This window comes from Balaenoptera ricei, chromosome 15 (assembly GCF_028023285.1).
Source record: "Balaenoptera ricei isolate mBalRic1 chromosome 15, mBalRic1.hap2, whole genome shotgun sequence".
In the NCBI taxonomy this organism is placed as follows: Eukaryota; Metazoa; Chordata; class Mammalia; order Artiodactyla; family Balaenopteridae; genus Balaenoptera; species Balaenoptera ricei.
In genome coordinates, this window is record NC_082653.1 from 82,031,028 (window position 1) to 82,053,788 (window position 22,761).

The 22,761-nt window shown below is 53.6% G+C and overlaps 2 protein-coding genes and 1 long non-coding RNA gene across 3 annotated transcripts; 2 read left to right on the forward strand and 1 right to left on the reverse strand.

Annotated features, from left to right (window-relative positions):
• Window positions 1-5,606: 5,606 nt before the first annotated feature.
• Window positions 5,607-7,427, forward strand: VGF (VGF nerve growth factor inducible). The gene has a single exon (XM_059898760.1). It carries the CDS (start codon window positions 5,607-5,609, stop codon window positions 7,425-7,427), a length of 1,821 nt encoding a protein of 606 aa, XP_059754743.1.
• A 1,487-nt stretch (window positions 7,428-8,914) lies between these two features.
• On the reverse strand, window positions 8,915-14,968 carry AP1S1 (adaptor related protein complex 1 subunit sigma 1). The gene is made up of 5 exons (XM_059897243.1): window positions 14,859-14,968; window positions 12,842-13,020; window positions 12,094-12,202; window positions 10,977-11,114; window positions 8,915-9,712 (listed from the first exon to the last, which is right to left on the reverse strand). Exons 1-5 carry the CDS (start codon window positions 14,859-14,861, stop codon window positions 9,665-9,667), a joined length of 477 nt encoding a protein of 158 aa, XP_059753226.1. The 5' UTR covers window positions 14,862-14,968; the 3' UTR covers window positions 8,915-9,664.
• Window positions 14,270-19,886, forward strand: LOC132349107 (uncharacterized). Its single transcript, XR_009497621.1, has 3 exons — window positions 14,270-14,732; window positions 19,139-19,255; window positions 19,351-19,886. It is a non-coding gene; the product is annotated as an uncharacterized LOC132349107 (long non-coding RNA).
• The last annotated feature ends 2,875 nt before the right edge of the window (window positions 19,887-22,761 follow it).

Genomic DNA, 22,761 nt, shown 5'->3' on the forward strand with positions numbered 1-22,761 from the left:
CGGGCCTCGCTTTCCCCTGGACCTGGGAGTCCGCTGCTGCTCCAAATTCTTGCTCTCTCGCAAGTTCCCCTTGGCATCCGGAACCAGCCTGCCTCATTCCCACGATCCAGGCGTCTAACTCCCAGCTCTCGGCTCTCTCGTGGCCAGCGCCCTTGCTCTCTCCCCATTCCTGGGTGGGCACCGCACGGAGGGGGAAGAGGTGGAGGGAGCCTGGGCGCCGCCCCGCGGGAGCCGAGCTCCGAAGCGGCGGAGACTGCGATCCCGAAAAGTACCACGCGGGGGCGCCAGGACGTGTGCGGACGCGGGCAAGGCAGCGCAAGGTGGTTTCCGTCCGTGTGAGTGTGGCCATGGGCGTCTTTGTGTGTCTGTGTTTCTGTACATGTGTGTACGACTCAGGGGGTGTCTGGGTGGGATATATTCGGGGCTACGGGCCTGGCGTACCCCAGAATCAGGTACTCCAAGTGGCTTCCTGACGAGGAGGCGCTTGATAGGTTACTATGTACGTGTGGATGGGGAAGCAGGGGACTGTGTGTATCGTCGCGTGTGCAAGGCATAGCCTGTGAGTCTTGGATTTTTGAAGTTACATTCCTTTAGGGCTCTTATGCCCTCCCACCATCCTGTGTAAAAGGAATCGAGGACTCTCAACCTGAACCTCCATTACACTGGTCACATCTTCAGCATGTGCCTGGACAGGTGACTCTGCTGGACTAGGTGTGACATTGTGTTTGTGTAAGTGGGTGTGTCTCAGGATATCAGTGTAACTCTGAATGATAGTGTTGTGTGTGTATTTGTGTGACAGGTGGATGCTGGAGGAGGCTGGTTCAGGATTATGGAAGTACAAAATTTCCTTCCTCCTGTTAGTTTGTGGATACCACCTTCATGGTGTGTGCGTGTGTGTGTGTGTGTGTGTGTGTGTGTGTGTTCCTTTCTCAGTCTTTCCAGTGGCTGTCTCTGTGTCTCTCCTCATCTCTGTCTCTTTCCCTCTTTCTCTTTTCCTTTCTTGGTGACTCATCTCTGCGGCTTTGCCTTCCCCCAGCTTGCTGGGTCTCCCCTCCCCCACCCAGGAGTGGGTGGGGGTATGAAGGAATGGGACCCTGGGACTAAAAATCAGGGTGAGCCCCCCTTTATTACTCATCATTCCCAGATCCACCAGTGGCCCGTAGCCCTCTCCCAGTCCCCTTCCCAGGACTCCCCACCCACCTGAACTGGGGTGGGCAGGGGCTAGGCAATGATGTGTTCTAATGGGGCCATTTCCACGGGGTTCTTCAGCACCTTCTTTCAATTCAAGGTGGAGACCCCTGCCTTTCTCATAAAGTGCCCCTCCCTGCCTGTCCCCCCCATAGCTGACACATTGAAAGGCTGCAGAGGTGAGTCACCGGTTTGGGGGAAGGGAGGAAGAGAGGGGAGGTGAGCTGCGGGGACCCCCAAGCCCCTGCTCTCTTTTTCTTTCCCAAACCTTCTCAGGGAAAAGACCCAGTGCTCTGCCCCCTCCCTTGGTTTTCCAAATCTTCAGCTTGGATCACTACTTGGTTGGACCCCATCTTCTCTTACTACCCTCCTGGAGAGTATGAGAGATTCAGAAACAAAGACAAAGAGACGGATTTATACAAACATCTCAGAGCAAACACCAGGCATCCCCTCCTGGTCCCCATCTCAGCTTTGCCTTTCCCAGCTCTGTCTCTCATTCCTCTTTCTTTCCTGCCATCTCCCTCCTCTCCCAAACCCCAGGAACCTGTCCCCAGTCCAGCTCTTTTCCAGAAGCCCTTAGAGGCAGCCAGGTGTGAAGGGCACAGCACATTTTTGAGAGGTGGGGTGCATGTGAACGAGCTGACCCTGGAAGGGAACTGGGATAGAGAGAGGCAGAAACAGACCCAGAGATTCAGAGTCCATGCAGACACAATCCAGATTGTGGAATCACCAAACCTATTGCCCTGGCTTCCATCTCACTACCCCCTCCCCCATGTCATAATGACTGAGACTCTTAGGATGTCGATTTCTGAGAAGCTCCCCTGGACTTCTGGGCGGAGTGGAGGAGGAAAGCGTTGGGGAAGAATGGAGGAATGAGGGAACACTCTAAAAAACGCGGGGCAAGACTTGAACTTGGAGGCTGCAGATGACTGGCTAGGATACTGAGGCTTTTCTGCACAGAAATCTAGAGGTGAAGGTAAATGGGGGAGGGGCAGGAAAGATCAAAAGCCCATAGCAGTCCACATAACCTGTAACGTATATCAACAGACATGGAAGGACCCAGATAAATGCACAAAGACACACGGGTACACACATATTATTGACACACCAAGCCAGGCACAATTTTCAGACACCAGCAGGTACCCAGACTGGATGCACTCAAACTCCCAACCGCACAGGTATACAGGCACTCAGAGGGATCAGGACCCACACACACTCACACTTACAGAGACACCTGGAAATAGGCAAAAACACAGCTCCACAGATTGGAAGAGAAAATTACATATTTAAATTGGAACATTACCATGCCTATCCACTCTCTAGCTGATTAAATACACAATTGGTCCCCCCCATTCCCTTTCTTTTTCTTTCCCCGTATGTTTCATTAATCTCTGGACACACACAAATGCAATGCACACGTATGTACATGCATGTGCACATATACAAGCCCACAGGAACACAAACAGTTTCTCTAGATGCCCATCTCCCTCATCTCATACTTGGTCTCTTAGCCCCATCAGCCTCTCAGGCTGCCCCCCCACCTCGCCTCCCTCCCTCCCTCTTTCCTTCCCTCTTGGATGGCTTCCCCTCCCCCCCACCAGATGTCTGAGCCATCTCTCTCTGATTCATCCTCCTCAGGAAGGTAACGTGACCCCCCCTCCCCATTCCACTGCTCTCGGTAACCAGGCAGGGAGGATAAAGGGGAGTGGGATGAGGAGGAAGAGGAATGAGGGGAACCCATAGGGGCAGAGGGATGTCCTAGATAGTTTGGGGGAGGGGGATAAGGCACAGTCTCAGGTCTGTTGCCCCCTCCTCTCCATCTTTGGCATCTTCACAGTCACCTTGGTTCTCCTTTTTTTTTTTCTTTAGCCTGATCCTTTACCTGTTCCAGATGCCTGCCTGCCTTCCTCCCTCTCCTGCCCCCATCTCTTCTCTCCTTCCTCTCTCTCTACTTCTCCCCACCTCTTTCCCCGCAGAGCTGATGGGCTTTCTTCTGGGAAAGTGGAGCCACTGATGGAACCGAGAAGCCACTGCTGGCTATAGAGGGAAAGCACGTGAGCGTGTGTTTGTGTGTGTGTGTGTGTGTGTGTGTGTGTCTGTGTGAGAGAGAGAGAGAGAGAGAGTTTGAGAGAGAGAGAAAGAGGAGAGGATGAGGGTCAGTGCTAGGAAGAGATGAGGAAGGGGTTGAGGACTGGCTCTGAAAGAGTCTCGGAGCTCCTGACAGACAGCTCTGATCCCGGTTTCCAGAGTCTTAGGGCGCGGGTGCCCTGTGTGTGCCCACAGGCACCCGTGTCCGCAGTCCTTGTGTGTCTGGCATGTGTCATTCCACTCCCCCCTTTCCCTGCCCACGCCCCCGCACAGCTCTCTGCCTGCGCCGCAGCCCCCCTCCAGCCTCCCTCCCTCCCGTTCATTCCTGCAGTGGCTGCTCCCCTTGCCTCCCTCTCCTCTCCCCTGCCCCCCTCCTCATTTCCGTCCTCCCCCACCCCCGCCCACGGCTGGTCTCCCTTCACTGGACCCGGCTCGCTGATGGATTCTCTTTGCGCAATCTGTGCGTCATCGCCCCCCATCCCCCCGGAACCTCTAACTGTCCAAGCCCCCAATCCCAACCCCTCTGGCAGGAGATGCGGACGAGGGGTCTGGTGGCAGAGAGGGGCGATCTCTGACGTTGCACTCCCACCCTCCACTCCCCCCCCCCCACATCGCGTTTAAATCTTCCTTTTAAGCAATGGAGAGAGATGGAGTTGAGTCACCCCCCACCTGCGCACCCCTCTCCCCACCTGGTCTGCTCTCGTCCTCCAAACGTCCTTTGGGGGGTAGCAGCGAGAGGGGAAGAAGCAGGAGGGTGGTGGGGAGAGGTGGTCTGAAAAGGGGCCAATAGAGTCAGCTGGACAGAAGGACAGACACACATTTTTTCTCGAGACACGCACAGACCATGCACAGACACGACACAGAGGCACACACATCCTCAATCTTTTCCCTATCTCTTCCAACTCGGATCCTTTCCGACAGGATCACCCAAGCTTCAAGATCCACCCATGTGCCCCGGCCCCGGGCCCGCACCCTGCACCGCAGATCCGCGGACAGCGCCCGCAGGCGCGCAGAACCATCCCTCTTCTCTCAGGTTCACGCCGTCCTTGGGCGTGTTCCCCACGCACCGTGCAGTCGGGGAATGGGGAGTCTGGCCCCCTCCTCAGTTTTGCAATCCTTATCTTCCCCCTTCCCAGTGTGGATCTCCTATGGGACCCAGTCAGACACTGGGAGAGCCCCCACCCTATTCCGCTCGTCGGGCTCCCGCCGCTGCAAGTTGCTCTGTAACCCACCCACCCGCCTTGCAGCGTCTCTGAATCCACCCTTCCATTCATTCTGCCATTCATTCATTCATCCTTTTCTCCTCGTCCCTCCTTCATTCATTCATAGCCCCCCTGCCCCGCCCGCCTCAGCATTTCATTCATTCATTCCTTCATTCATTCATTTCCCTGGTGCCAGGCTAGCGCACACCCCTCCAACAGAGGCCTGCAGCGCGCAGGCGCGGGCCGGGAGAGGCACGCATCCTCCAATCGCTGGGCGGCCTCCCGCCTCTAGGCGCCCGCCCGCTTCCCCATGAATGAACATTGACGTCAATGGGGCGGGGCGATTCCCACGTGACCCCGCGCGTTCCTCTTTATAAGGCGGTAACGGCGCGGGCGCTGTCCAGCGTGCTGAAGCCTGAGCGAGCGAGTCTCCCGGAGCCGCGCGGACCCAGCTGAGCCCAGCCCACTGGACGCCAGACCTCGACCATCGCTCGTATCCTAGCCACCGCTCGGAGCCGAGGCGGACGAGTCCCGATCTTCCCCTGTCCCAACCCCGCCCCGACCCTCCTCTCCACCTCCCGCGTCGTGGCACCAGCTGGTAAATACTCTGCTGTCCGTCCCTCAAACCCTCAGCAGCCGTGGGCGTGAGGGAGGGTTCTCTCTCCCCCAGTTGGGAGTGTTGAAAACACAGCGGGGAGCCCCCGGGAAGGGTCCCTGGTAAATGGGGGAGTCGCCGCTTTTCTCTTGCTGCTGAAGTCGCCCACGCACCATCCGGGGAGTCCTGTGGGGAGGGAGCAGAGGTTTTTTTTTTTTCCCCGTATCCTTGCTGCTTAGTACGTGGGCGCTGGCAGTGAGCTGGCTCAGGGAAGGGGGCGAGGAGGCACTGGGGGAGCAAGGGTTGCAGGCGTTTTCCCATTTACACGACTCCAGAGATCGGCACAACATCTTCCTCCTTTGCTCCTAAACGTCCCTTTTCAGGGTAAGGTTAGGGGGATAAGGGAAGCCCCGGCTTTCCTGATTAAAGGTGGGGGAAGGGAATATAAAATCAGAGAGCGGAAAATTCTTACAGAAACCCTCTCTTTCTTTGGTCACTTCTATTTTTTCACAGTCTCCGGCAGCCCTTCGGTCATGAAATCGCTCAGGTTGCCGGCTCCTGTCCTCCTCTGCTTCCTTCTACTGACCAAGGGGTTGGGAGCAGCGCCCCCGGGGCACCCTGAGGCTCAGCCACCTCCCCCCAGCTCTGAGCATGAAGAGCCGGTAGCTGGGGACGCAGTGCTCGGGCCGAAGGGTGTTAGCGCCCCAGAGGTCCGAGCCGCTAGAAATTCAGAGCCGCAGGACGAGGGAGAGCTTTTCCAGGGCGTGGATCCCCGGGCGCTGGCCGCGGTGCTGCTGCAGGCACTCGACCGCCCGGCCTCGCCCCCAGCGCCTGGCGGCTCCCAGCAGCGGCCAGAGGAAGAAGCAGCAGAAGCTCTGCTGACCGAGACCGTGCGCAGCCAGACCCACAGTCTCCCAGCGCCAGAGACCCAGGCGCCCGCGGCCCCGCCTCGCCCTCAGACTCAGGAGAATGGTCCTGAGGCGGCCGACCCCTCCGAGGAGCTCGAGGCGCTAGCTTCCCTGCTTCAGGAACTGCGAGATTTCAGTCCGAGCAGTGCCAAGCGCCAGCAAGAGACGGCGGCAGCAGAGACGGAAACCCGCACGCACACGCTGACCCGAGTCAACCTGGAGAGCCCCGGGCCGGAGCGCGTGTGGCGGGCTTCCTGGGGAGAGTTCCAGGCGCGCGTCCCGGAGCGCGCGGCCCTGCCGCCGCCTGCTCCCCCGCAATTCCAGGCGCGTATGCCCGAGAGCGGGCCCCTTCCCGAAGCCCACCAGTTCGGGGAAGGAGTGTCCTCCCCCAAAACACACCTAGGTGAGGCATTGGCACCCTTGTCCAAGGCGTACCAAGGCCTGGGCGCTCCCTTTACCAAGGCGCGCCGGCCGGAGACCTCACTCCTGGGCGGCTCTGAGGCGGGAGAGCGCCTTCTACAGCAAGGGCTGGCGCAGGTGGAAGCCGGGAGGCGGCAGGCGGAGGCCACACGGCAGGCCGCGGCCCAGGAAGAGCGGCTGGCCGACCTCGCCTCCGACCTGCTGCTCCAGTATTTGCTGCAGGGCGGGGCTCGGCAGCGCGGCCTGGGGGGTCGGGGGCTGCAGGAGGAGGCGGAGCAGGAGAGACGCGGCGGGGAGGAGAGGGTGGGGGAAGAGGATGAGGAGGCGGCGGAGGCGGAGGCGGAGGCGGAGGAGGCGGAGAGGGCGCGACAGAACGCTTTACTGTTCGCTGAGGAGGAGGACGGGGAAGCCGGAGCCGAAGACAAGCGCTCCCAGGAGGAGACGCCCGGCCACCGACGAAAGGAGGCCGAGGGGGCAGAGGAGGGCGGGGAGGAGGAGGAGGACGACGACGAAGAGATGGACCCGCAGACAATCGATAGCCTCATTGAGCTGTCCACCAAACTCCACCTGCCAGCGGACGACGTGGTCAGCATCATCGAGGAGGTGGAAGAGAAGCGGAAGCGGAAGAAGAACGCCCCTCCCGAGCCTGTGCCGCCCCCCCGGGCCGCCCCCGTCCCCACTCACGCCCGCTCCCCGCAGCCCCAGCCCCTCTCCCCCGCCCCGGCTCGGGACGAGCTGCCCGACTGGAACGAGGTGCTCCCGCCCTGGGATCGGGAGGAGGACGAGGTGTTTCCCCCGGGGCCCTACCACCCTTTTCCCAACTACATCCGGCCGCGAACACTGCAGCCACCCGCTGCCTCGCGCCGCCGCCACTACCACCACGCCCTGCCGCCTTCGAGCCACTATCCCGACAGGGAGGCCCAGGCGCGGCGCGCTCAGGAGCAGGCGGAGGCAGAGGAGCGCCGGCTGCAGGAGCAGGAGGAGCTGGAGAATTACATCGAGCACGTGCTGCTCAGGCGCCCGTGACCTGCCCCGGCCCCGCCCCCGCGCGCCGCCGCGCGCGCCGCCACCCCCCCCCTCCGTGTCGCTCCTTTCCCCTCTCAGTGTTTTGCATGCGCCCGGCCCCGCCCTCGGCCACCGCCCAGCCCCGCCCCCGCCCACCCCTCCGCCCGCGGGCCGCCCCGCCCCCGGGCTACGCCGGGACCTGTCAGACCTCTTCGTGCGTCGGAAGCCCGAAATCCCAAACTCACTCACGGGTGTCTCGGGAACAGCACAGGGGGCCGGGTAGTTTGTGCGAGTTCCCTGCCCCCGCGGGGCCCCGTCCCCACCTAGTCCCTCTCGGGATGTCCCGGTCTGAAACCGGAAAAAGGATTTCCAGTTAACTGTGTGAAGAAGTGTCTGTCTCCCGCCCTTTGGGCCTCCCAAGAGCCTCTCCACCCTCTCCGGATCGCTGTGAATTTACCCCTTCTTTCCCTACTCTGTTGTAAATACCCCTCACGGAGGAAATAGTTTTGCTAAGAAATAAAAGTGACTATTTTATTAGGACTTTGTTCTCGGTTATTCACCCGTCCCCTTGGGCCTGCGTGGTCCTTCCCAAGGGGCGGTGAGGGAAGCGCCATCCACAACACCCATCTCCTCCTGCTCAAAAGCCAAGGTTGAGTGATAGAACCTCTTTCAACCGTATTCGCGGGGGGGAGGGGGGTTGCATAGAATAGGCTCACATCCTTTAGGAAACCCTAAATTCCACTTCCAGCTTGGGGGTTAAAGTCACAGGTCCCCAGGCCCTGGCAGAGAGATGCAGAGCGGATAAGGTGCCGCAGCTCTGAGCCACCTAGTAAATTCTTCTTTGCACGATCTCAGGGCCACTTAGGCAGTGCTGGTGGCTCCCACCACCCCTGCTCCACCTTACCCACCCACCTCCCTTAACTGCTCCCTAAATTCCCTGGTCCTATGTACCTCACAAGACATATGGGGAGGAGGGGTTGGCGGCCATGGAAACATCCTGCTTTTAACTGCTTCTCAAGCCTTTTCTAAGCATAGAGGATGGGATATATCCTTGAACTCTTGAGTCTCCTCCCCAAATGAAACTAAACCAGGTGAATGACCACAAAGAAACCTCAGAGGAGTGAAACCACATCCCCAGGAGTTGCTCCTCCCTGTCTGAAGGCAGCTCAGGGAGCTGGAGGCACCTTGGTCAGTGGCCACTGAGGTCAAAGACACTGAGCTCACAAATCTGTTTGGGGGGAGGGCGGTGCCAGGTAAAATACAGGACACTCAGTCAAATTTGCATTCCAGATAAACAATGAATACATTTGCACAGGACACACTTATTCTAAAAACATTATCATTATCATAACAAATTGAACGGGGTATCTTCTTTTTTTTTTTTTTTTTTTTGGCCTTAAATCTGGCAACTCTAGTTCCAGGGATGAGTGGAACGGGCAGTGTTGCTTTCGCGTCCTGACTGATCGCAGCAGCCCTGCCTTCCTTCACAGAGCCTAAGCCAGGCAAAGTCCAGAAATGCTTTTCCTTTTATTTCGGAGGAAAAGAAAAAAAAATCAGACACTTTCCCCACCCCACCCGCTTAGCTCCTGCCTCACCCGGAACTCGGAGTGAAGGAGGGACAGGGCCCAGTCTTCTGTAAGGCCTACCCTTCCCCCAGCCCTCCCTTCCCTCAAAGTAGCAAGGTTAGAAAAACATTAACTATGTTGCTCCTCTGCTGGAACTGAACGGAGGCCCCACTGCAGCCAAGAGAGGCCCCACTGCAGCCAAGAAGGAAGGGGAGGAGACAGATGAGGGAAAAGGACTTCCCTCTGGAGACACAGAGGTCCCCCTCCCAGGCAGAGAAGCTGCCCTGGCTGGCTGCGGGGAGGGCTGGAGGTAGGTTATGGGGCAGGGAGAAGAGAAGAGCCCTGAAAACCTTTTCCCTTTAACCTGACATATTTATATATTTACAGTTATAAGGGCAGGGGGGGGAGTTTGGGGTGACATTAGTTCTTCAAAGGCAGGGGATGAAAGCCAAATAGCACCCCCGACTTGGTCACATTTTCCTGCCTCCTAGCTCCTAAAACCTTCAGTGGGAAAAGGGGAAACAGGAGGTAGGGGGTGGAGGGAGGGAATGTTGGAGGGCCCTGAGCCCACAGCTCACTGCAAAAGAAGGTGAGGCAGCAGGGGAGGGGCAGCTGGGCCCCACCAAGAAAAGGGCCACCGATGCCCTGCCTCTCCACCAGCTCCCCACATCTCCACGCGGCCCCGGGCGGAGGCTAGGCCAGACCCATCTCCTCCAGCACACTGCGCGGCGACTCATCCTCCTAAGGCAGAGACAGACAGAGGGTGATGTGGAGACACCAGGAGAGGCAGACGGGGTGAGGAAGCAGAGGGTGGGCAAGACAGCAATCGTAAGGACAGACAGAGGGGGGAAGCACAGAGAGACACGGGGAGGGAAGAGAGAAGCCAACGTGAGCCCAAGGCTGGAGCAGCTGGGGACCCTTCAGGGGAGCTCTCCAGCCTCCCAGGAGCGCCTCCCAGGTGCACCCCCCCAGAGCCAGCCATGGCAAGGAGTGGGGTCCAGGTTGAGTCCACCACCACCCAGAGAACCCAAAGCCAGGAGCTTGGCAAGAAGGGGGCTCGGCCTTAGTATCTGAAGGGGAGGGAGTAAAACTGGGACTGGGGGCTGGGAAACTGGCTTTCCCAGGGCTGGGGGTGGCAGATGGTTGGGTGCGGGGAGGGAGTAAGAAGTTGGCATCAGGTCCCCGAGGAAAGGTGGACCAGACTGCAGAGAGATGAGTCACTAGGGTCTGAGCAGAGCACTAGCAACAGGGTGGGTGTGCGAGTGCCAGGGCACGTGTGTATGAGTGTGCGTGTGTGTGCGTGTGTGTGTGTGTGTGAGTGATGGGGGAGCTGGACCAGTGAGGTGGCAAGTTGGATTCTGCCCTTTCTCCTTCTGCAGGGATGAGCCCCCCCCCCCCCCCGCCCCCCATCTCTCCCCCTCCTCAGAGCCAGCTCAGGCCGGCTTGCTCATCATTGCAGGTTCCGGTGACTCATCTCCCTGCACCAAGGCTCAGCAGTGGCACAGCAGAGAGGGGGCAGGCAGTAATGGCGTGAGGGCGGGGGTGCCGGATAGAAGGGAGAATCAACAACCAGGTGCCCTCAACCCCAACCCTCAAATCCCCATAGCAAAATTTTGCTTCTGAGGAGCAGAGGCTTTGAGTATGTGTGTGTTTAAAAAAAAGAAAGAAAGAATGACCTATCATGTGCCCCCTTCTCCAATTCTCTGAGCAACCCTAAATGCCAAGAGAAGCGTGGGACAAAGGCGATTTGGCTGGGATGAGATACCCTGGGTCTTGGGAGAAGGAGGGGGGAACTGGCACAGGCGGCCGTCTGCCACCCCCACTACCTCCCACCCTGAGCAGTTAGGGCTTGAGGGCCAGCTGGCCAACCAGGCGCCTTGGGGGCCAGACGCCACAGGGAGGGCGGGAACGGGCAGCTGGGGCCCGCAGGCAAGGAGTCCAGGGTAGGGAGGGCGCCCTTGGCCTTGGCCCTCTTCCCCCTCCTCCTCACCGCCCCGGCCCGCACCTCCTGCAGCAGGTCCGCCTGCTCGATAGCCTTCAGCACGCTCTTCTTGGAGGTGTCCTGGACGTCGCCCCCCATCAAAAACTCATCCAAGATGAAGTAGGCCTTCTCAAAGTTGAAGATGATGTCCAGCTCGCAAACCTGGGAGGAGGTGGGGGAGGCAGAGCTGAGTGTCAAGGTGCATCTCCACCCCCCTTTTTTCTCATCACGGTTCCATGGCCTTCGTGACCACTCCTCCCCACCTTGGGTTCTTGCCCCAGGTCTATGTCCTCCCAACCCCTAGGCCTTAGTCCTTGGTTAGGCTTTTCCTTCTCCTTCTCTTGCTTCTTTCTCTGTGATCATGAAATATTAGTTGCTCTAGTCTACCCTTGACCTTGACTCCTGTTGCCTTCCCCCCAAATCTGCGACACAGTTCCTACCAGAGGCTGGGCTAGCTTCCCTCCCTAGGCACGGTGACAGGGCAGGGAAGGAGATTCTGGATCATGGGGTAAATGACTTCAGTTCCAAGCAGCACTTTGACACTAGCCAGCTAACTCTACATGTCATTTAATTTCTCTGAGTCTCAGTTTTCTCATCTGAAAATGGAGACACCAACACCTACTCATAGGATGGAATGAGGAGCAAACAGGAGAACCTGAAAGCACCTTGTAAATTATTAAGTGGAATACAAATTATGGAGTTATTACTATTCCCCACCTAAGATCTGAGCTCACTGCCAGTGCCCAGACTATAGCCCAGATCAGTTAATTCAGAACCTCCGGGGTTGAGACATAGGCATCGCTATTTTTAAAAAAACTCTCCAGAAGATTCCAAAGCAAAGTCAAGGTCAGGAACCACTGATAAAACTCTGAACAAGGCCTCTGTCCTTGTGTGAGAAGTTTGAGCTGAGCTCTAGATGGATTGACTAAGTGGCAGATTCTGGTCCCCACCCTCCTCCCCCCTGAGCTGATTAAGGGGCATGGCTAATAGGCTTAAGGCTTAAAGAGGGAGATTAACTACTGTTCTCACTGTTCCAACTTCCCCTCTCCTGAGTCTTACAGGGCAGAGACCGGAAGGATCCCAGAGTTTGGTAAAAAGAGGGGATTGCTGCGTATGGAAATGGGTGGATGGGGAGACTTACGCTGCCGAAGTATTTGTCCAGGAGCTCCACGTACCGGTGGATCAGCTCCAGCGTGATAAGCTCATTGTCTTGGCCCTCGATGGCACAGCAGAAGTAGAGGCTGGCATATCTGAGGACAGGGGCACAGGAGGAATGGCGGGGACGGCTGCTGGGGCTGCTTTGGGACCCAGGCATTTTGTGCCCAAACCTCTCATTTCCCCCCATTCCCAGTCTGTGCCCCTACTGGACACAGGCGGGGTGGCCCCAGGGTATGCAAACAGTAACTCACTCTGCCTCTCACAAATGCAGGCAGGGAGGCAAGCTCTTTCCCTGTCGACCTCTGACCTGTTCAGTTTGACTCAGCAAAAACCTGAGCCACGAATTCACCTGCTCAGAGGAGGAACTGGAAAGGGTTGGTGCACGTGTGTGTGTGTGTGTGTGTGTGTGTGTGTGTTAGGAAAGTGGTGCAGGATCTATGATTGTTGAATGAGGCTGCCAGGGATGTGTGCAATAGACAAGATGGGGCCTTTGGGACAGAGGTAGGTGCATGAAGTAGGTGTCAGGCTTGAGCAAAACCAAAAGGGAACAAGAATTTCTTCAAGGTGAATTTGGAAAGTAAAGGTGGCTGGAGTTCATCACTGCCCTCCAGATGTCCTTAGCTCTAAGCTCTCCCTGACCTAAGGGACTGCCTATTTCTTGGCCAGGTGAACCCATCCCAGACCCCAATCAAGCAGGATCCAGGCAGGTCTGAAAGTAGGTGGGGAGTCACCTCTTATAGACAACTTTGAGGTCCCTCCACTCCAGGAAGCTGCACATCTTGGGCTTGCGAGCCAGAACGACCTGCATAAGCTCCCGAACCATCTTCTTTCGCTCCTTGTCTGAGGTGGCCAGGTACCATTTTTGTAGCCGCAGCTTCCCCTGCCGGCTGAACAGCAGCATGAATCGCATCTGGGGGTGGGGGGGAGTCAGAGCCAAGGGTCAGAGATTTGGTTCTCTGAGCTGGTTTCCTCCAGAAATACACAGCCCCAAACTCATCCCATCTAACTCTTCTCTACTCACGGCTTCTACTTTCTTCAAAACATCAGCCCTTGCTGTCAACTCTGGCTCTTCCCACCAGCAGGTGCCTTTCCTTGTAGGGGGTGCCAGAGCTTCTGAGTCTGTCATTTGGGTTCAAATCCTGGCTCTAGTAGTTGAGCAATTTGCCTTGGGCAATTACTTTATGTCTCTGGGCTTCAGTTTCTTGGTGTGTAAGATGGAAATAATAAAAGTACCTACTTTCCTAAGTTGTTAGGTGGGATTGAAGGAGTTGATACGTGAAACAGTGCCTGGCACGTAGTAAGCACTATAACACATTAGGTATCGCTATTATTACTTCCTGACCTCCTGTTTCTTAATCCTGTTTTCCAAAGGTGGGTAAAATGCTATCACGGTGACAAGCAGTCCATAGCTGATGTCAGAGATGTCTGCTTTCTTTCCTGCTCTTTCTATCCACCACCACGCTGAAATCAGGTATTTTGTTCTCAAGAAGCTACCTCAATTCTCCACCCCATCCTAGCCATACACCCTTGCTGATGGCCCCAATGCACTGCCCTCCCATGCCAGTCCTGTGCCCAGGGGCATCCTTCACGTTAGCACATGGTATTGGGAGCCCCGGATTCCACCCTCTGCTCTCCTCGGCCCTCCAGGCATTTCGCCAGCCATATTCCTCTTTTCCTCCTTTTAGGGTGCCTCCTGCTGAACGCCCACACCTCCCCAGATACCAGGTGACCAATTTCCCTTTCAGTCCCTCAGTTTGGACACAGCCATTCAGGGTGGCTCGCCTAGGGAATGTTTGTGGAACAAGCGCAGGCGGGTGGACTGGGGAGTGCAGAGCCCTCACTACCCCGTGCAACCACAGCTTCCCAGTTCGGGGGGTGGGCGGGTCCGGGCCACATCCTGGAGTCATCTCCCTCTCCCTGTAGCTCTTCTCTCCGTGTACATTACCAGGGCTGGAGCCCTGGGTGTGCGGAACAGTACTAGTTTAGACGGCTAAGGATCAGAATTCGAGAGAACTGGGTTTTTTTGGTGGCGGGGAAGGCGAAGCGCTGCTAGCGCGGCGGGTGGTCAACAGAGGGGCGCAAGGGAGCCGTGTGCGGCTACGATGGGAGGTGGGCCGGGAGCAGGAAGACGGAAGGCCCGAGTTCCGGAAAGAGGATGGGGTGGGGGGCGGAGAGCCAAGAGCACCGGAACCGGGAAGCCAAAGCCTGGGTCCCCGAGAGCAAAACCTCGAGCCCACTTGGCTTCCCCACCTCACCCCCGCCTCTAGGTGAGGCAGGACGTCCACTCCTCGGACCCGGAAACTATCCCCTCGCACACACCGCCCTTCCCGCCGGCCGCCGCCGCTCTGGGCTGCACGTGGACAGAGGGTCTCGGTGACTCGCGACCCCCGCTGCCTCCCTCCGCCAACAGGCCCCGGAGCCCCCATTCCTCGGGCGACTTCCCTGCGGCAGTGGTTGGGACCCCTTGGATCGCGACCCGCGCGCTCCCCCTGGCTCCGGACGGTCCCGCCGCCCCCTAGTCACCTCCCTCTCTCCCCACAAATGCGCCCCCTCTCCGCGCCTTCTCCCTAAAGCCATTTCCAGCTGCTCTTCCTTCCGAGGCCGGCTAGCCCACCCGCCCAGGTAAGTGAGGGCCTCTGAGGACCGGAGGGAGAAAGAGCGGCTCACACCGAGGGCGGCCCCAAGGACCCCTGCAGGTGCAGCCCACGCCCCTCGGTTCCCCCTCCCCTCCCTCTTTGCACAGCCTACCATCCTGCAGCCTCCGGCCCTGCGCGTCCCTCTTCGGCCACCGTAGGCGCCAGCTCCACTCCCTTTCTTATCCTTTCGCCTCCTTCCCTCCCTCTCGCTTGAAGCCCCGCCCTGTCCGCCGCGGTTCAGAGAACCAAGGCTTTGCGTACTGCGCAGGCGCCAACGCTGCGGGGCGCGCGGGCGGGGCTGGAGGTGGAGAAGCGGAAGCCATGGCAACCAGGTCCTTGACTTCAGCTTTGAGTAGCCCTGTCGTCATGGTAACAAGGCTGTCTTGTGGGCTGGTTGGAGAATGGGGGAGGAGGACAATGAGGTCCTCGCGCTTTGGAACCTTGGGGGAGAAAGGCGGGTAAAGGGGTGAGAGGTGGATGAGATGACCGCTGGAGTTTGTGAGGAAGTAGGGTGGTTTAATGGAAGGGGCGTGGGCGATTGAGAGGGAGCAGGGTGGGAATTGTCTGTAGGGAAGGAGGAATGACGAGGAAGGCAAAGACAAAGGGTGGTGGTGGGGCAAGCATGAGAGAAGTATGGAGCTCAAAATAGATATCTACTGGGAACCTGCTAGATGCAACAACACTCAAAGTAAGAGAAAGGTGTAGGTAATGAGGCAGATGAGAAATAAAAAGAGAAAAGGAGGGGCTGATAGAAAAGTGATGTAAGGAAGAGGGGGAGAAGCATGATTAAGGCGAAAGAGGAAGAAATAAAGAGAATCTTAAAAAGTTGGCACGGGTCAAAGCTAAAAAGGGACAGTCGTAACCCAGACACAAGTGTCAAGATGAGAAGGATGTAAATTGTAATACAAGCTTTTTGACTAAGGATGTGCACGTGTGAGTGTGTATACTTGTGTGTGTGTGTCCACATAGTAAAGGAGTTTGCATATAAATGGATAAGAGAAAAATCTTAAATTCTGTCATGCCGAAAACTTAATGGCATATTTCTAGATAATTGTTGGTAACTAATGATGCTATTGTTTGGTATTGTTGGTAAGGCTCTACCTGTCTCCACTTTGCGTTCTTTTCTTCTTACTCTTTGTTATGGAGGTCATATGCTTTAGTTGCAAGGGGGTGGGCCTAATCACCTGGGATGCAATCTGGTCTCTGATCTCTACTTGATGTATAGTCTCAGGTGGGTCCTTTAACCCTCCATTTACTCATTTAAAAAATGAAGATAGCAGTACCTACCTTGCAAGTCCGATTTGAGACTGTATAGAAAGTATCTGACACACTGTAAACACTTGATATTGGTAGCGATTACTACTATTTGCCTTTCCCAACTTCTTTGGTCTACTTCTTTTTCTTATTCCTTTGTTTTTCATCTCCCTTTCTCCTCTGCCTATATCATAGGCTTGCCAATGGCATAGACATTGGCTGAACTATCTTGGTGTTATTTTTTAGGTCAAGAATCATATCAATAAAGCAAGTTGTCATCATGGAGTGAAAAGAAGGAGTGGGAGTGTGTGAGAAGGGCAGAAGGCAAAATAATAAAATGTGCTCATAAGGGAGAGGAGAAGGTTGTATATAAAGAAGTAATGAGCAGTGAGGTAAAGATGTAAAGCAGAGATCTAGGCAACAGCCCGAGGAAGTGCGGAAGATCTAGAGATGTAAACTCCTACACTCCTTGGAAAGATGACACTTTCTAGAATTCCTTGTCTCAACGTGCCATGCCTAGCTGCAGAGAAGATAAGATCCATGAGAGAATTGTGAGAAATAGGGGTTTTGCTCACGAAGAATCATAGACTCAAGTGGTTTAAACTAACTAGAAGATAGTGGACCGCATTTATCTCTTCATGTTTAGTGAATGATACACGTAGAGAATCTATGAGTTAGTGGGTGCAATAAGCTTGTGTCTGCAGATGAGTTCGGATTTGATGCAGTGGGCAGTTGGGAGTCATTATAGTTGTCTGAGCTGCTGAATAACTTGGTGAAAACAGCTTTGAAAAAGTTAATCTTATAGTAATATGGGGGATGATTTGAAAGGACAAATGGAAGGCTGGAAGATCATCTAGGAGGCAGTTTTGGGAATCTAGGCACAAAAATGAAATGGAGAGGAACAAATTGGAGAGATACCTGTAATGGGCCAATCACCTGAATTTAGAACTCATCTAAGTAGAGAAGGAAGAAGAATCAAAGATGAGTCTGGAGAATTAGTGGTGCCATTTGTATAAATGGAAAAATAGGAGAGGTGAGATTCTCCTTCATTGGTATGAATGGCGTCTTTATTGTTACCCTGCAAACCCCATGCTGACACCTCCCCAAGCCTTCCCTCTTCCCTCATCCGGTTGGAGAGGTGGTTCCTGCGGTGGGTGGAAGGGTGATCCACATGGCCTCCGAAGCCTTTCATTTCTGAGTCTATGATCTATGTTTCTCTTGTGATGACGCTCCCTGCCACCTTTTTTTTTCTTTTTTTTTAAATTTATGTTTTATTTATTTATTTTTGGCTGCGTTGGGTCTTAGTTGCCCTCGCGGCAGTGGGCGGGCTTCTCATTGGGTGGCCTCTCCGGTTGTCAAGCACGGGCTCCAGCAGCCGCAGCACGCAGGCTCAGTGGTTGTGGCTCGCGGGCTCTAGAGCGCAGGCTCAGTAGTTGTGGCGCACGGGCCCAGCTGCTCCGCGGCATGTGGGATCCGCCCGGACCAGGGCTTGAACCCATGTCCCCTGCATCGGCAGGCAGATTCCCAACCACTGCGCCACCAGGGAAGCCCCCCACCACCATTTTTGGTGTATTCTTTAAGTACTCATTGTTCCCTGATGATGTCATTTGCAGTCATCTCTGGGGTTTTTTTTAACTTCTTTTTTTACCTAAGCAGTTGGGACCTTATCATATGCTATTCCTAAGGGTCCTGAATACTTTCTGTGGTAGATGTTTGCCATTCTTTTTCACTTCACTGGCTCTAAACCCCCTTCCTAGGGTTTCGGAATCCCCACCTTACGAGTCTAGGGGGAGACAGAGCAGCCTCCCAGTGTAGCATTCGAATTTCCCAGATATTCCCTTTGGCAGCCCTCTTTGTGCCCACAGCATGGGCATGTCTGCTGGACTCGGCCAGTCTTTACTCTCACCTGGACTTTGGTCCAGGAGGGAATGAGGGGGGATGGGGTGATGAGGGTAGAGGACAAAACCTAGGGCGCAGGTGGAGTGGCGCCAATGGCAGTGTCCCGTACCAGTAAGAGGTAGGGTGGGGGTACCTGGTGATTTGTAATTTGGGGCTCTGTCTCCAGTGTGAGACCTCCTGCTGGTTCTCTGGCCCTCCTGGCAGTTCCCTGAGCTCCCCAGTTTCCTTTTCTGCTTCATTTAGCCAGAGTTGGTTTCAGTTCCTGGTAACAAAGGACTCTGAGTGCTAAACTAGGTAATCACGCCACACTGTCTGTTGATGGCACATGTGAGTTGTAAGCTCCCCTTGGGACAGTGTCTTACTCATGTTTTATTTCTTTACAGCACCTAGCACAGTGCTTGTTGATTGGCTTCAATTATGATTGGTATACATGGTTACCTAATCGAGATATTTAAATCTTACATCTCACCCCAAATATGCTAAATTCTAATTTTCTATATAATAGTACATATTTAATATCTATTATTCCTGCTGGAGGATAAACTGCCTTCTTTCGCTGTTTCTCCTGTGCCTAGCACAGTGCCCGGCACACAGCAGGTACCCAAGAGTTGTTGAAGAAAGGTACACTGGATCCTCCACTTGAAAATTTCATTGTCCTCTCAAACTTCACTTGCCCAAAATGAGTAACTTCCTTCCGCCTTCCCCTGAAACCATCCCATTTCTTGGTTTCCCATTGTGGTCAACATCGCCACCTTTTCCTAAGTTTGCAGACTATCAGCCTGGGACATGAAGGATCACAAAAAGCATGGCTTATTCAAGGGACATAGATCAGACCTGCCTGATAGACTAGGAGAGCGTATGGAAAAAGGGGAGACTGGCTGGGTTATCAGAGGAGGGAGGCAGCAGTCTGAAAAACAACTTGATGACTTGGGACTTCATTCTCAGGCATGTCCCTGGAACCTGCCTTGCTATTATTTTTCCTTTGTGATTTTGTTCATATTGTTTTCTGGAATGCCCTGCCATTCCCTCCCCACAGACCCAAATCCATCTTATTCATCCTTTAAGTTTGAACAAAGCACCCGGTCCTGATGACCCTTTACACTCCAGTGATCATTTCTAGAATGTTCCTTTCAACCATTTTTGCAGTGATTCCCGTAACATTTCAGCTTTTTGGTGAGTATTCTCCGTAGATGCTGGCAGACCTCATTTAACTGTGCTTTGCTTTATTGTGCTTCGCAGATACTGAGTATTTTACAAATTGAAGGTTTGTACTGTAGCAACCCTGCACTGAGCAAGTCTACTGGCGCCATTTTTCCAACAGCATTTGTTCACTTCATGCCTCTGTGTCACATTTTGGTAATTCTTGCAATATTTCAAACTTTTTCATTATTATTATCTTTGTTATGGTGACCTGTGATCAGTGATCTTTGTTACTACTGTGGTAACTGCAGATGTGGTAGAAATGGCAAGAGAACTAGAATCAGAAGGGGAGCCTGAAGATGTGACTGAACTGCTGCAATCTCGCGATAAAACTTTCATGGTGAGGAGTTGTTTCTTCTGGATGAGCAAAGAAAGTGGTTTCTTGAGGTGGGATCTACTCCTGGTGAAGATGCTGTGAAGACTCTTGAAATGACAAGAAAGGAATGAGAGTATTACATAAACTTAGTTGATAAAGCAGCGGCAGGATTTGAGGGAATTGACTCCGATTTTGAAAGAAGTTCTACTCTGGGTAAAATGCTATCCAACAGCATTGCAGGCTACAGAGAAATTGTTTGTGAAAGGAAGAGTCAATCAATGCAGTCAATCACTGTTGTCTTATTTTAAGAAATTGACACAGCCATCCCAACCTTCATTCAGCAACCATGACCCTGATCAGTCAGCAGCCATCCACATCAAGACAGGACCCTCCGCCAGCAAAAGATTACAATTACGGGCTCAGATGATGGTTAGCATTTTTTAGCAATAAAGTATTTATAAATTAAGTGTATCTCCGAGGTATGCCTGTACTTGAGAGTAAGAAACATCAATCACTTACATTATTGTTGTTTTTTTGGCCTGCGCTGAGCAGCGTGAGGGATCTTAGTTCCCTGACCAGAGATGGAACCCGCACCCCCTGCAGAGTCTTAACCACTGGACCGCCAGGGAAGTCCCTCACTTACTCTGTTTTAAAAGTGCTTCACCGCCCCCAGTATACAGTTACACGTTTAAAGAAAAACTTGTTAAATTGGAGTTCAGACTTGGCAAGATTTTGGTTGAAGCCATAGCTGCTTTGCTTCAGAAGCTTTCCACTGGCGCCAAAGCGACCTCTGGTGGCCAGGCGAGAAAAGGCTGCATTCAGGATGCTGGTGTTCAAGCTGGTAAGGCACAGGTGTGCACCCAGGACGCCCTGGTGACGGGCACGTGAGGGCAGCACCTTTGCTCCTGACTGCGTCTGAGCCCTCCTCTGTGTTCAGGGAGACCTGTGTTCACAAATGCCACAGAGAGGGCGGTACAGTGTAGTGGCCAGGAGCACAGGCATGGCTGGGGCAAGGGATTCAACCTTCCTGTGTCTTACCTTCCTCATCTCTACAGAAGTGCATGCCATGATTAGTACAATGAAACTTACTTGAGGAACCGCCTGGAAAAAAAAAATGATTTGGAAAACAGATGGTGTCTCCTTGACAAGTTTCATTCTGATAGAATCTTTTTACCCTTGAGGGATTTACAAAATCCATACTCATTGCCCACACCTGGGCAGATAAATAATTCCAATGGGTGAGGTGAACAAGAAATCTGCAGTTATGATAGATACAGGCAGATCTTGTGGAGTTTTCATCCCTAGAAATAGAGAGAGGAAGAGTGGCCAAGGAGGGCTGGGTGGGCTTCACACTGTGAGGCTGCATCACCGTCTTTGTCCTCAAAATATCTGAGAAGAAAAGAAGGTAGTGTTAAATGGGGCACTTCCTGGGGCAAACTCCCTTGGTGGCGAAGAGGCCTTCTGAAGAACTCTTTTCTTCTGAGCCTTCTCAGCATGTATGGACAGTGTTTGAATTACATCCTGCAGAATTAAGGCTATAATGTGTTCTGCTTTTGGAAGCATCTTGTGCAAAAAGGAGGCTCTTTTGGTCTCTAAGCAAATCTGTCACAGGTGGGTAGCTCCTCAACAACTAGCCCAGTGCCTGGCTTTGGTCACATTTTCAGGGTATAAGGAGGACAAAAGTTAAATCTGGATGCTGGTGTCCTAAATTCTTGGACTTTTGCCTTCATGAGCCAGCTACCCTTTATGAGCCCGAAGCGGGATCTGTATGAGAGGAAGGAAGTATTCCTGCAGGAAGAGGAATCCTTTAGCCCCAGCTGAAGTTTTGGCCATAAATCTCAGCGTAGAAGTATCTTGTGAACTGGCTCAGGCTACATCTAGTTTTTGTGTATGGGCTCTAAGCCAGCTAGGAAGAGGCAAAGTGGCCTCTCTGGCCTTTTTCCCTGTAGTTCTACAACCATATCTTAGTCCTTCAAGGCTTGCCAGTTGCACAGTGAGAATAGGAAAGGAAAGACGGAGAAGTCATCGAGGTTAAAGGAGAGCATCTCTCTCTAAAGCTGAGAGTAGCTTTGGGGAGCTACTCATTCTAGGCCTCGTTCCTCTGGGTCTTGCCCTGGTTCCCACTGGCTTTCTAAGGGGAGAGGAAGACCTTCCTTCTAGGCTTGATTGCACTTTGGGGCCCCTCTTACTACATCAGCCTCGTGGGAGACAAGAAATCCTGAATGTAAAGAGAGGAAACCATAAGGAGAAGGTGTAATAACCACATCTCCTTGGAACATCCTAGTGCATCGTGTTGGAGGCCCCAAGAATGCCCCTGCACTGACACTTGAGAGGGATACAGAAGGGGAAGGGCAGTGAGAAGGCCTTAGTACGTGTTGAATGACTGAGGAGGGAGTCAGTGAATGGAGACCCTTTCTAGATTTACTCTCCAAAACATTATAATCAAAATTTGCTCCAAGGAAGTCTAACATAATTTTAGGGAAAATTATAATGTGAAGCTTCTTTCAGTTCAATGTCTAAAAATCTATCTTTATTCATGGCAGTGGGGTTATTCAGGAAAGTTGTGAAGGCTTTTTTAAGCTTCAGAAAAAGTAAGATTCTTACCAGGCAAGATGATCACCTTTGATTGTTTTGTACCATTTGAAAATGTTGGTGTTACCAACATAATCACATTCTTGCGGGATTAGGAGATGCTTAAAAGATACTTAGTCCCATTGCTAAGAAGTTATCTTATGCATATACGAGCACGTGTGCACTGGGATAAATGTGCAAGGATGTCCGTCTCAGCATTGTTGGTAACAACAATGACATTTTTTTAAAAAGCCATGAAACAACCAAAACGTCAATCAGTGATCCACTTTTACCCTTTCAAACTGTTTGAATGTCTTAGTATGAGCAGGTGTTCCTTGTCATTTAAAAAAAATCACCTCTACCCTGACTGCTGACTCATCCCCACCAAGAGGTCATCCTGGCTGTCCTTGAACACTTCCAGTGATGGAGAACTCACTACCGCTTAACTATCAGACAATGTTTTGATCAAGAGCCTCTGGACAATAATTAGTTCCTATTAAGACATGATCTAGGTTTCCAGGGGGGGGGCCTGCGTCTCTCAGTCCCATCTGCAGGGCTCTGGAGCTGGATAGCACGCAATTTTGACAGCTAGTTCTTGGTATTTTTTCCATTTAAAAATTATTTTTGAATATACGAATGGAAAATAATTGGGGGAAGTATGTCCTCTGGCAAAAGCCTTCAAGATACTGGAAGAAGACAATAAAGGACTGTTCAGGATAACATTTTAAGGAGGATATTAAAAATCTATGTAGGGGCTTCCCTGGTGGCACAGTGG